The sequence below is a fragment of the Anticarsia gemmatalis genome, chromosome 11 (assembly GCF_050436995.1).
Source record: "Anticarsia gemmatalis isolate Benzon Research Colony breed Stoneville strain chromosome 11, ilAntGemm2 primary, whole genome shotgun sequence".
In the NCBI taxonomy this organism is placed as follows: domain Eukaryota; kingdom Metazoa; phylum Arthropoda; class Insecta; order Lepidoptera; family Erebidae; genus Anticarsia; species Anticarsia gemmatalis.
Genome location: NC_134755.1, coordinates 11,483,639 through 11,496,287, shown reverse-complemented (window position 1 = coordinate 11,496,287; position 12,649 = coordinate 11,483,639). Strand labels below are relative to the sequence as shown.

The 12,649-nt window shown below is 38.9% G+C and overlaps 2 protein-coding genes across 2 annotated transcripts; one reads left to right on the top strand and one right to left on the bottom strand.

Moving 5' to 3' along the window:
* Positions 1–1,586: 1,586 nt before the first annotated feature.
* Cdc16 (cell division cycle protein 16) lies at positions 1,587–7,759 on the bottom strand. The gene is made up of 11 exons (XM_076120235.1): positions 7,451–7,759; positions 6,867–7,033; positions 6,425–6,557; positions 5,934–6,096; positions 5,463–5,605; positions 4,944–5,250; positions 4,360–4,496; positions 3,811–3,939; positions 3,328–3,507; positions 2,466–2,742; positions 1,587–1,940 (listed from the first exon to the last, which is right to left on the bottom strand). The coding sequence occupies exons 1-11, from the start codon at positions 7,541–7,543 to the stop codon at positions 1,828–1,830; spliced, it is 1,842 nt and encodes a 613-aa protein (XP_075976350.1). The 5' UTR covers positions 7,544–7,759; the 3' UTR covers positions 1,587–1,827.
* A 390-nt stretch (positions 7,760–8,149) lies between these two features.
* eIF4EHP (eukaryotic translation initiation factor 4E homologous protein) lies at positions 8,150–12,587 on the top strand. The gene is made up of 4 exons (XM_076120357.1): positions 8,150–8,640; positions 10,414–10,578; positions 11,780–11,902; positions 11,975–12,587. Exons 1-4 carry the CDS (start codon positions 8,392–8,394, stop codon positions 12,188–12,190), a joined length of 753 nt encoding a protein of 250 aa, XP_075976472.1. The 5' UTR covers positions 8,150–8,391; the 3' UTR covers positions 12,191–12,587.
* The last annotated feature ends 62 nt before the right edge of the window (positions 12,588–12,649 follow it).

Sequence of the window (12,649 nt, the reverse complement as noted above, 5' to 3'; positions counted from 1 at the left end):
TAAAATGTAATCATTGTGATTTTAATATTTTAGTGTTCATCTAAATATGAAATGTTGATTTTATCTAATCGCTTGTTTGATTTTAAACTATACAAATATACTGTTATTGCAAATGTATGCTTTTTATTGTCTGACCTTCATTACACAGCGGAAACACCTAGGTACACGATAGGTTTCCCTAACACATTTTGTTAGATCATGAACTTATTTCAGTGGTTGACTGAACACTGTTTATTTCTGACAATACATAACTGAAAGGATGAGTGGTCAAAGGTGTTATGCATCTGCTCACATCACATTAGCAGTCCTGAAATGTAGGCTTTTTAGTCAACTGACACTTGGTAGCATGTATTTTGACACCAATTAAAATTAGAACATTTCTATGTGATGACACAACGCTTAGGCGATTAACACACTGCCCCGCACCACGCAGCGTAGCGCGTGAATGCGTGTTCGAACGTTGCTTGTAAGTATCTCCGTTTGTATGGAAACACGCGTGTATGCGCGTGATCCGCATGAACGCGCGTGGATGCATTTTCTGTGTGTTAGACTGTGCGTGTTTTCCATACAAACGGAGATACTTACAAGCAACGTTCGAACACGCATTCACGCGCTACGCTAAAATTCGAGCTTTCAAGTGTTTTCAAATATTGAGCCCATGCTCATGTAGAGGTTGATTTTTAAATTTTGTTGTATCACCTTTGTCCACTTATCTCTAATTAGTTACATGTATTGATAACTCGGGCAGGGGGGTTCCACTCCGCAGAGTAGGTATGATCGGCCGCCGGGCCGCATATGCGGCCTATCTCAGTAGGTTGCCACTCGGCGCGCTCGCTGACCGCGTCGTGCGATTTAGTGCTAGCTACACTTATCTATTTTCTTAATCTGTTTTCTGTTTATAAATAAAAAAAAATGTCAACTAAACAACAAAAATCCCGTAAAAAAGCTAAAAGATACTGTAGTGTTTATGGGTGCATGAACAAAGACAATACGGAATCGAAAATATCATAATAATATAATAAATATATAAATATCATTTTTTAATATCGTCGGCGCAATCCACGGAATATCTACCTATTAAAAAAGTGGCGGCGGCGGCCAATCGTTCGTTCTATTCGCTTCTTTGATTTTACCTATAGTAAAGTTATGTAGATACCTATATTTATTTAATGGTCAGACAGCAATACAATTATAATTTTATTTTATAATGGTTAATGGGTTTTTCAGACACTATTAGGAACAGATTAACATGTTTTGAAGTATTGTATTTGCATAGGTACACACTGTTCTCTTTATTGATTTATTTTAATATTTATATCGACTAGTGATAACCCTGTGTTCCGGCGGTGAAACAGGAGACGCGCGGCGATACCCAATGGAGTTTGAACGCTCGCGCAGCGCGATAAGTCTCAATTTCGTGTGGCAGTCGTTAGTGTAGGTAATTTTTTATGCCTAAACTTCACTTTTGTTCAGAAGTGGACCTTCTGTACGGTAGTACTATTACTTATTCTGTGACTCGGGCTTGTATCTCCTTTATAAAATTAGACGATCTATTGCAAAACATGGAACAGACTAAATAGTACATAAACCTTTCATAAATATGAATATTTATTTAAGTAAACTAATTATGTACATGTATATTGCAACATAATCTCCCACGCGCGTGGTACATAGGGTGAAGTGATTAGCCGGGTCCTGACTGAGCGAGCAGCCTCGCGAGACAATATCTCGGTCCCGCTCATTTCGACCAGAAAGAAAAGAGACCGAGATATTGCCTCGTGAGGCTTCTCGCTCAGTCAGTAGGCGGCTTCTGAGAGTAAGTATAGTTCAGTCGAAGCTCATGCTCATGTCGGACGTGTTGGTGGCGTCGGCGCCCGGCGTGGGCGGCGCAGGCACGCTGATGTTCACCGCCGGGAACGGGAACTGGGGGATCTCCTCCTCTGAAATTGGTACAGGAGTATTGAAAATATTGAAGTAGTCCATTGAAATGTTACAATTTTTAGGCCTTAGCTTATGTTTTTCAGAGGCCGCAATTATATATTTTTTGTTAATGTATGGTGGCGACCCCACAAATTTGAACTTATACTTCTACTGACCCCCTACACATAAAAAAAACTAACAAGTAACTTTTCAATTAAATTAAGGTTAAATAAAGATGTAGAATGAAGTAAATTACTTTGAAGTTAGATTTATTTAATAGTTAGCTTATTGCCGAGACTTATTTTCCATTATCATAGTTCTCAAAATGGGTATCTTCTCTAGATACTAATTAATTATAATTATTAAGATATATATAATAAATACATGAGAATTAAGTTTTGAACAAGATGAGGCGACACGAATAAGGGCATGATAAAACGGGCTTTACGAGAGCATGTACGTAAGCGACGTGTACCATTACGTATACGCATTTACGTACATATATTTATCCTCTTTATTTGAACTTCAAAGTAAACACAACGAACCTGTAAGCGCAGCATCAAGTCTATCAACAATAGCGTCCAGCAATGCCAGAGCTACTACATCATCGGGGTCCTTAGCAAGAGCCGCGTGCAGTACATCGGCGGCGTCCCTCTCCCGGCCCTGCAGCGCCAGGCACAGTCCCAGCGCGGCCAGTGTCGCCGCCCGGCCCGGCCGCAGCGCCAGTGCGCGGGAGTGCCAGCGCGCGGCCTCGGCGGGCTGGCCCAGCGCGCGGTACACGTGCCCCAGAGCGTCCAGTGTAGCTGCCCAGCGGACTGGCACCTGAGAATAGTTATTAAAAATTATATTAATCTAACAATACACATTTTAACGTTGCTTTTGACACTTTATTTACCTGACTAAACCCTGACATTAATAATTCACTAATAGTTATAATAATAGCAAATTAAACTAAATTGTAACTAAATTAAAAAACATATGTTAACATAAATTAATTATTCATGAATGCAATGTTTAACAGTAAAGTATTTTAAATGTAATAAGAAAACGATTGATTACGTGATATAATGTAAACTATTCAAATTCATAAAAAATATTAATCTATACTAATATTATAAAGCTGAAGAGTTTGTTTATTCATTTGTTTTTTTGAACACACTAATCACAGGAACTACTGGTGTGAATTGAAAAATGATTTAACTGTTTGATAGCCTATTTATTGAGGAAGGCTATATATGGTTATATAACATAACGCTACGACCAACAGGAGCAGAGTACCAGTAAAAAAAATACAAAAAACGGGGGCAAATATGACCCATTCTCTTATATGTGGCGCGAGTAAAGTTGCGCGGGTCAGCTAGTTCTACATAAGACAACATCCACAACAGTTGTCTGTAGTCGTCGTACCTCGTCGTCCCCGGGCCCCTTGGCGGCGTGCAGCGCCAGCAGCCACAGGTCCCGCGCGCTGCGCAGGTCCCCGTCGGCGAAGGCGGCCGCGCCCGCCTCGTGCGCCACGTGCGGGTCCCGGACCACGCCCACCACGCGGGACCACATGGCCTTGTCGCCCGACTCCGACTCCTCCACTATCTGCAAGTTTACACAATTCATATATTTTATAAATTGCTCCAAAAAACGCTTCTCGGGGTCTTACTTAACAAATAGAAATTAAAATGTATATTTCATAATTTTTTGCTAGATATATTTTATGCCGACTCCAACATAGTTGGAAGAAAGGTTAGGCTGATGATAATTATGTTTAAACAAAATTATAAAAAACGTTTTAAATCCCGAATTTGGAATTGATTTACCTGGATTCTTTAGAAATCAGAGCAAGTTTGTAACTTTAAAACAAGTAAAGACAAGTTATAAATATAATTTAATAAAAGGTACCTTAGCATCATTATGTAACGCGGCGGCTCTCGTGAGGAATCTCTCGCACATGGTGAAGTTGTTCAGTAACGAACACTCCACACCCACGTACAGCGGCGGTAGATGACAGCCTGCCATCAGTTGACTAGCCTGCAAGAATCGAATATAATAGAGCAGGTTCTACGACATATATTTTTTTTATTATCCCTTAATGTGTCCCAGCGCTGGGCAAAGGCCTTTTTCCTTCCAAAAATAAGTCTCTCCTGTATAATACCCCGCCAAAACGGACCTACAGATGCCGATAAATCATCATGTCTCCTGCGTCATGGTCGGTATCGACAACTACTGATGACAATGACAATAAACGTGAATTAAATATATCAAATTCCTCTTATTTGCCACTCTAAAATTCTCGTACATGTTAAAAGTATTCAGCATAATTCGGTAGGAAATAAGTAAAACAATATCTAGCGCGTTCAAATATCAAAAGAAAAAAAATATTCCATAATTCACTACACAACGATATCTTCTGGCTTTTTAACGATAAATAAAAAATAAACAAATAATTACTTTAAAGTATGCGGCCATAGCTTGATCATGTTCATTGTCTGCGGCGAAGCTGTGTCCGTAGGCGAGCCACACGCAGCCCGCGCTCGGCTCCAAGCTCTTCGCTTTACTTAAGTATCGACGTGCCAATTCGCTTTTACCTAGGAAATAAATTAAATATATTTGTTAGTAATGGTCTCAGTGTTGTACCTTGGGGTACTCCTATTGCAAATACATTTTGTTTTATTTTAATATGAAAATTTACTGTCAAAATTTGTTACAAAAACAATATTCTACCGAATGTAGAATATTGTTTTTGTAAGTATTAATTTCGTAATGATTGATTCTTCATTAATTTAGTCAGATTTTTGTGATTTCGAATGTGATGTAATCTGTAAAAAGCTTTATTCTGTTTCATAACAATAATTAGAGGTAGACTGGAGCTATGTAATGCAATCATGGATAGGTAATAGCGATTAATATAGCAGATGGATTAATTAAGTAACAACAGAAATATGAGTTCACATTAACATTATTCCCTGTGGCATACTTAGGCATTTATCAGTTGGAATTTAGATAGTCTTCAAAGGGTTGAACGTTATACTCACCAATAAGATAGTAGTAGCACCCCACAGCGTACCACGAGGTCCATGCATGCGGGTATGCGTCGACCAGGTCGTGCGCCAGCGCGAACAGCGCGGCCGTGCGCCGCAGCTCCACGAGGCACGCCGCGCGCACGGCCGCGCCGCCGCCCGCGCCGCCCGCCACGCCCGCGCCGCCCGCGCCGCCCGTGCCGCCCGCCGCGTCCAGCGCCGCCAGCGCTTCCTGCCACCGACATGCTGCAGCCAGGCGTCTGGCTCTGCTCTGTGCCGCTTCTAGCATACGAGAGCCTACTGCTTCTGCTTCGGCCGTTATCTGAAAAATTAGAAAAAAATATTTTATTGCAATTAAAAAATACTTCACTATTGAAAGTCTGAAATGTAAAGAATGAGAACAAAGAACCAAACCATCATTAAGATACTAAAAATTAAGATTAATTAATAGGTACCTCAAAGATAAACTTATAAATCTTAAATCATCATCATACAAGACAACATCAACGTAGGTAATTCTAGAAAATAACTTACTGGACATTCAGTATCTGGCGGCGTTACTTGTACTGGCGCAGGTGAATATCTATTAAGTCTCTCTCTATAAGCGGCACGTAGTAATGCTCCCTCTGCTGCACTCAACTGACTACTAATTGGTAGGGAATCTATTAGCTGTTGCTCTGAAATACACAATATTTTAAATTAACACATAACTGAAAAATTAGAAACACAGTTTAATTCTATCTACTGCTTCTATTTCGTAACATATCAATAATGTAATAAAATTATCAATATAAGTATTGCTACCTTATGTAATGACATGAAACTTTGTTTATACTTCACTTGGAATATTCCTGGACTTGAAATGGCCGAACCGAAATAATACTTACTTTAAATTAACTTAGACAATCAAAAAAACAACAAAATAACTTCTACTACTAGAGACAACTGCAACACATACAGTAAACATCAAACTTTAAATGTCCTATGTCAATATAGTTCCCTTACCTTGATGTGGTGTAAGTGCATGTTGATCTAACAATAGGTCTAGTGCCTCATAACACGCGCAGTCGGCTCGGAGCGCGGAGGCTAACGCTTCAGCGGCCGCGTCGCGTCGCTCTAACGCGGCGAGTGCTCGCGCCTGCCATACAAGTACACCTGCTAGTGCACGCTGGAATGACAAAATATTGACTGTTATAAATGAAATTTAGATACAATTAATTTAAATCTGCTTTACACCTTAAGACACAGAAAAAAATCTAAAACAGGAATTAAAAAAAAACTTATGTGGTGGTCACATTCTCTGTGGATTTACCTTACTTATTTTTTCTATCTACATCATATCTGCCAACCAAACTCTTGAATATTAAGCTTAAAGCTAAATATTGTCCTAAACTTCTTAATAGTGGTTCCTAAGCTTAATATTAAAATGACAAGATGTGTATTATCTACACAATGAACCTCCAACAAGCTTAATAATATGTCAAGCCAAGACTTACATTATGTGTCTGGTCTGTAGTCCTTGGCTCTAGCAGCATGGGGTCGCACTCCTCCATCAGCTTGATGGCAGTGGCAGGCTCTCGCGCCGCCAAGTACGCGCGCATCGCCACGCCCAAGCATAGTAAGTGACGCCTAGAAGATAAACAGACAAGGTTTAATGCATTTTCCAGTATAAGATGGAGACTTTCATATCAGTGCTTTACAAAAAGTATATGAAAAACTGTTTAAATAGGAAGTAAACTGTATAAGTGGTATTCTAATCCAAATAAAGAGAATATACATTCTTGTAAATGTAACAACACTTATGCTCTTTAGTTTTATATGATTACTATGAAATATTGCATTTGTATCCCTGTCTTTTGATATATATTAATTACATTTAATACAAAAAGTATACTCTTTGTTTTTGTTCTACATTAACAAAATAATATCATAAAGTACCTGTGTAAGCCTCTTGAAGACACCGCATGTGCAGCCCTGTGTAGTTCTCCTCTCGCAAGCATAGCACTTGCCAGCAACCACACATCATCTCCACTGGCAGCATCCAACCCTCCCCCTGCTGCTGCAGCTGCTGCATCTGCCCAGAATAATGCACTGGTCCATTGACCCTGGAGCCAGAGAGAAGGAAACATGACTTATTTGAAGTGAACCATAAATTTAGTTTTTTTTTAACAATGAAACTAAAGTTTATTTCATCTTATCACTTGTGTTTTCTTTATATAGTCTTAAGGTACTATGCTAGTGTAACTAAGTTAGCTATAAGCAAACTTTTGTGTTGATGTTTACTCAAAACAACTACTGTTGTTGTTCACTGTTATCAATGAAAAACTGATCTGAATACACTATACTACAGTCTAGATGGGTGTGCTACCTCAAGTAATACAAAAAGGCGATGCCAAAAAACAGAATTAGCTGGTTTTCTGTCTTCTGCCCCTAAATCTTTCTGGTATTCCATCACCAGTTAACCTGTTCAAGCTGGGTTTCAAAACATATCACAACGCAATGTTACTTAACGTAATACGTACCAATTCAGAATATTGTTTCACGAGCGACCGCATGAAATCGATGTTCATGCACCCTTCTATACTACTTCTACCAGTTGTATCTGCTTTAGCCATCACTTATGTATATCGTACTCAAGTGCACTGAATCACAAACTTTTAAATTTTACACTAGATAACCACATCTGAAACTAATAAGTAAGTTGTCAGGCTATTATTTATATCCTCAAACACTTTTTAACCCAAAATAATACGTTGTTATTTAATTTTTGATGCAAAAAGATAATTTGTTTCGTTTATCCCGCCGCCAGTTTGACGTTTTAAGTTTTTAAACGATTCATTTACTGACTGGACATGGCATGGTAAACTAATTCAGCCTCGCGGTGTTAAATAAATAAATGTATTTACTTAATGTAATATATCGCATTCGTAACTCGAAGATAGATAAACAAAGAAACAATAATGAAATACAAAATTATTTCTAACTCAAGTTAATAAATAAATTCCTCAGAATTTAAACTTTTACAATTATCATCTACCGGTAGATTATTGCCTTAATTGGAACGCATTCCTCTTGACTCGTTGTATTAAGTTACGCATTAAACTAGATAGGTTTGTCATTACATTGTGTCTCTTTCTGTCTTACAGTATTTTATATTTGTCTATCTCATTATTTTATGTTACAAATACAACCGAATTTAGTCGTATATACCCATGCTGTCAATTGACAGATTTGAATTTTGATGACGGAAAGAAAAAGGTTATACACAGAAAAAGAGGGAATAGGCTGATTAAGTTTTATTTATTAACCGTCACTGAATATTATTTAGGCGATCCTAGTTTATTATTGTGTAGTGTTAAAATAGAAGTATAGTCTGAGTTTTGTATACATTCTGGTATCTGAAATAAAGCAACGTGTCCTAGGTTAGGCCGTTAGTGAAACATGTTAATATATTTGAAATAACATGACTGAGAGGAAAATGTGCAAGTTTTACAATTTAAACGTGCCTGAGCGTCGGTCTGGGGAGGGTGGACAGGGCGGGGGCCCAACGCAGAACCATGGAACGAACGAGGAGGACGACAGGAACTCTGAGGAGGCGGTGCCGCCGCCAGTGCCGCCTCACGAGCACAAGCTGGAGTACTGTTACTGGATGTGGTTCTCGCGGCGGCCGCCCGCGCGCGAGCTCTCCGCCTCCACCACTGGTTATGTACAGGTCTGTAACTGTGTCCCTCACTTGTACACCTGTCCTTGCAACAAAGCTTATTGAAACAGCACACATCAGCAAACTTGTGCAATATTAAGGTTACTTTAATTGACACATTCACAAATAGCAATCTACATACTTGAGTTGAAATCTTCAGTGTGAATTTCTAGTGTGAAATATGAATAATTTAAGTATAAATTTACATATGTTTACTAATAACACAATGGTACACTTGAATTATCTGCATGTTGTGTCTGTACATGGAGTATAAACAGTTATTGTTTACATTTAACGTAGTCTTGTGGTCTCAGTGCCTCTGTGGTGTTTCATTCAGTCTTTTTAAAGGAAACAGGTTATGAATGAACCTTATAGGTAAATTTTATATAATTTATGTCATAATATTTATTTTAAAGAGGTACAACTATTGTTCAAAATGTTAGTAAACTCCATATTTCCTTAAATAGCTAAATTACTGTTGTTAATTAATAATTATGTATTTACTATATTTTATCAATATTTTGTTATAATTATTGAATAACATTCTGTTTTTAACAGTTATGCAGCTGTTATCAAGTTTTGATAAGTGTATTTACTTGATAAAAATGCTTAGTAAATTAGGAAAACAATATTAAGCAAAACACTTTAATTAATATTGATGATAATGTACTTAATGAAATGAATGTAACTTTTTACTTATTCCTTTTTTATTGTTCTCTGTGTAAAGGGTAAATCGGGCTGTATTAGGAAGATTTCATGGTCTGTCTGTCTGTCTGTCACCAGGTTATATATCATGAACTGTTGTAATTTTCACAAATAATGGATATATGTTGCTGCTATAACCCAAAATATGAAAAATATATTAAAATATCTAAGACAGTCCCCATACAACAGACATGATTTTATTGCCATTTTTACTTGAGCCCTATTTGTAGAATGAAATAAGTACCAATACTTATACATTATCTGTGTAAGAACATTTATATAAATAACTAGCTGACCCGGCAAACATTGTTTTGCCATAAAAATGAAATAAAAAAACATTGTCCAGCGGACAAAATTGTGAATCTAAACCATTCTCAGATCCCCTTGAACACACACAAAAAATTTAATCAAAATCGGACCAGTCGTTTAAGAGAAGCACAGTGACATACACACTTACAGAAGAATTATATATATAAAGATATGAATAAATATTTAGTGTAGAAATGAACTAGACAAAGGTTTTTATTTTGTAGGTATGTCTGTAAATAACAATTTATAATACTATTTAGTCTGTAGTATGTATTGTTTTGCCTATAGTAATTCTTATCTTATTCAGGTCAAAATGTCATACTCATCGTTGACTACCGCTCGTCATATCCAAAATCAGAGCTATTTTAGGAGATATTATCGATCTTATCTTATTGTTATAAATAAAACCGTAATAAGTTTAGATTTCTGTTACGTAGGTAAATAGTTATAAGTACAGACATACATTAAATGATGCCGCATGGCTTAGACTTTGGTAAAAATCAAAGAGCTATTTTCCTCACAAATTTCGTTTTTCATCATACTTACTCCAAATAATTTGATCAAAACATCAGGTAAACAAAGAAGTATCCTAACCTTTAATTTTCAATTGCGTTTAAGACCCGTTACTTTATAATATTATGTATACAAGTTTAGTTTAGGAGAATAAATTGTTAAACTTACACAATATAGAACACAAAGAAGAAATATTTCAAGTGGCAAAGCAAATTAATTGTTACCAGTAAGCATAAGATATTTGTTGTGGTGTTCCAGGCGTTACGTCTGGTGGGTCGGGTGGCCAGCGTGGAACAGTGGTGGGGGCTGTACACGCACCTCGCGCGACCCTCCGAGCTACCTCCTCTGTCAGACTTGCACCTCTTCAAGATCGGTATCAAGCCCATGTGGGAGGACCCCGCCAACGTTAATGGAGGCAAATGGGTAAGAAATCAGTTAAACATAAATATAGTGACAGTTTACTATGATCAGCATTACTACAGGCCGCCCGCGACTTCGTCCGCGTGGAAACCCTTCCCGTGTAAAGCCCGATCCCTCGGGAACTCCGGGATAAAGAGTAGCTATGTGTTATTCTGGGTCTTCAGCTACCTACATACCAAATTTCATATAACAGATTCAGTAGTATTTGCGTGAAAGAGTAGCAAACATCCACACATACTCACAAAATTTCGCATTTATAATATTAGTAGGATAAATAATTTAATTAATATTTTCTAGAGAAAGTCATTCTGAATGGACATTTAGTTGTGTGCCACCTGCAGGCAATATAACTGTACATATCTTATTATATATGCATGAACCAGTTAAAGATAAAAATAACTATAAAACATTTATTTTTAATGTAAACTATCAATGGACATGCACAAGCATCTCTAAAAATAATCACTTGCTTGTCACTACAATTTCACAGAATACATTGCCCTAAAAGCTTACTATTTCCGTATTGAATTGACCTACAAATGAATCTAAATTTATAAATAGTTCTGAGCATTTTTATTTCGCTAATATTTTTACGATGAAATGTACACTTCGTTTGTCGGCTACTCGACAGTCATATTATAGTTGTATGAGTCATAAGATTGTAGTAAGTTTAGGTATACTTTGCGTCTATCGGTGACTCAAAAGCTGTTAACCCCACAACACATATTTCGAGATATGAACAAAAAACTTAGACAGGATGTCTAGTGTGTTAGTAAAGAAAAACCGCGATGCGAATAAATTCACGGCACATTATAAATCCTAGGTAGGTACGTTGGATACCGGATCGTGTTGCAATTTAATGTTATGAAAACTGATAATGGCAGCAGGTGTAATTTCAATATTGCATTTAAGCAGTCCTCTATTGTAACATGATAATGAACTCTCTTGAACGAGGGAGGTAAAGCTTATCTTTAGAAGTACAATCTAGCTTCTGACCATGAATACCCCTGCGTTTTCCCCGGATAAGTGTTAATCCAGCTTATAAGAAAAAAAACATTCGAATTCATGCATTGGTTTTACTTTGAAAGAGAACAAACCAATCAAAGTTTTGTTAAAAATTTTAGCTGTTATATCAGTAGTTAGAAGTAGGGTCTTCAAATGATCTGAAAACAGGTTTTTACAATATTGTTTTGTTACTTTCTAGGTGGTGCGACTACGTAAGACGCAGACAGGCCGTGCGTGGGAGGACCTGTGCATGGCGATGTTGGGCGAGCAGTTCATGGTGGGGCCGGAGCTGTGCGGCGTCGTGCTCTCCGTGCGCTTCCAAGTACGTGTACCTATCTGTAGTGTCTTTTCATGACGCTTGTACAGGCCACACTCTAAGCCCGTCACGTTGCAGGACGACCACCTAGCGGTGTGGCACCGCACGGCGTCGGACACGCTGGCGGCGGCGCGGGTGCGGGACGCGCTGCGCCGCATCCTGCAGCTGCCGGCGTCCGTGCCCATCGAGTACAAGGCGCACGGCGACTGCCTGCGGGCCTCCGCCTCCCGCGCCGCGCCGCCCGAGCCCGAGCCGCCCGCCGAGCCGCTGGAGCCCGAGCCGCCGCGCTCCTAGCCCCGCCCCCGCCCCCGCCCCGACACAGAGTGCGTGAGGTGGCTCGCCTCGAGCTTCGAGGAGGCCCGCCTCCGCTCCCGCTTCTGGTCGTAGCCGTGTCAGTGGTGCATCGGTTCGTTTCGCTCCGCCGTTCGTCTCGAGGACCTGTGACTCAGTATCGATCGGGCGCCCGCACCTTTAACCTCTAGTAAAACTGTGAAAGTGAGATGCCGCAATAGTTCGCGCGACGGCTCACGGACGATGCCGCCGATGTACATATACATATAGTGAATTGTGAAGTAATTAGAGGAATTTGTATGCGCTGAGCCGTGAGACCGCGCGCCACATCGCCCCGCCGCATTGTACAGACGACACCCGGATTAAAAATAAATAAAGAATCAGAATTTGTATACTTTAACGTTTGTTTTCTTTTGTTGTCACTATTCATAGTGATAACAAAGTTAATCATCACTAAGCTCA

Coding starts and splice junctions, on each gene's coding strand:
- eIF4EHP (XM_076120357.1), top strand. CDS start 8,392: ATGACTGAGAGGAAAATGTGCAAGTTTTACAATTTAAACGTGCCTGAG. Junction 10,579..11,779: donor ACGTTAATGGAGGCAAATGG/GTAAGAAATCAG, acceptor GTTACTTTCTAG/GTGGTGCGACTACGTAAGAC. Junction 11,903..11,974: donor TGCTCTCCGTGCGCTTCCAA/GTACGTGTACCT, acceptor GTCACGTTGCAG/GACGACCACCTAGCGGTGTG.
- Cdc16 (XM_076120235.1), bottom strand. CDS start 7,543: ATGGCTAAAGCAGATACAACTGGTAGAAGTAGTATAGAAGGGTGCATG. Junction 5,606..5,933: donor TGCACTTACACCACATCAAG/GTAAGGGAACTA, acceptor TGTGTATTTCAG/AGCAACAGCTAATAGATTCC. Junction 5,251..5,462: donor CGCCAGATACTGAATGTCCA/GTAAGTTATTTT, acceptor CTAATTTTTCAG/ATAACGGCCGAAGCAGAAGC.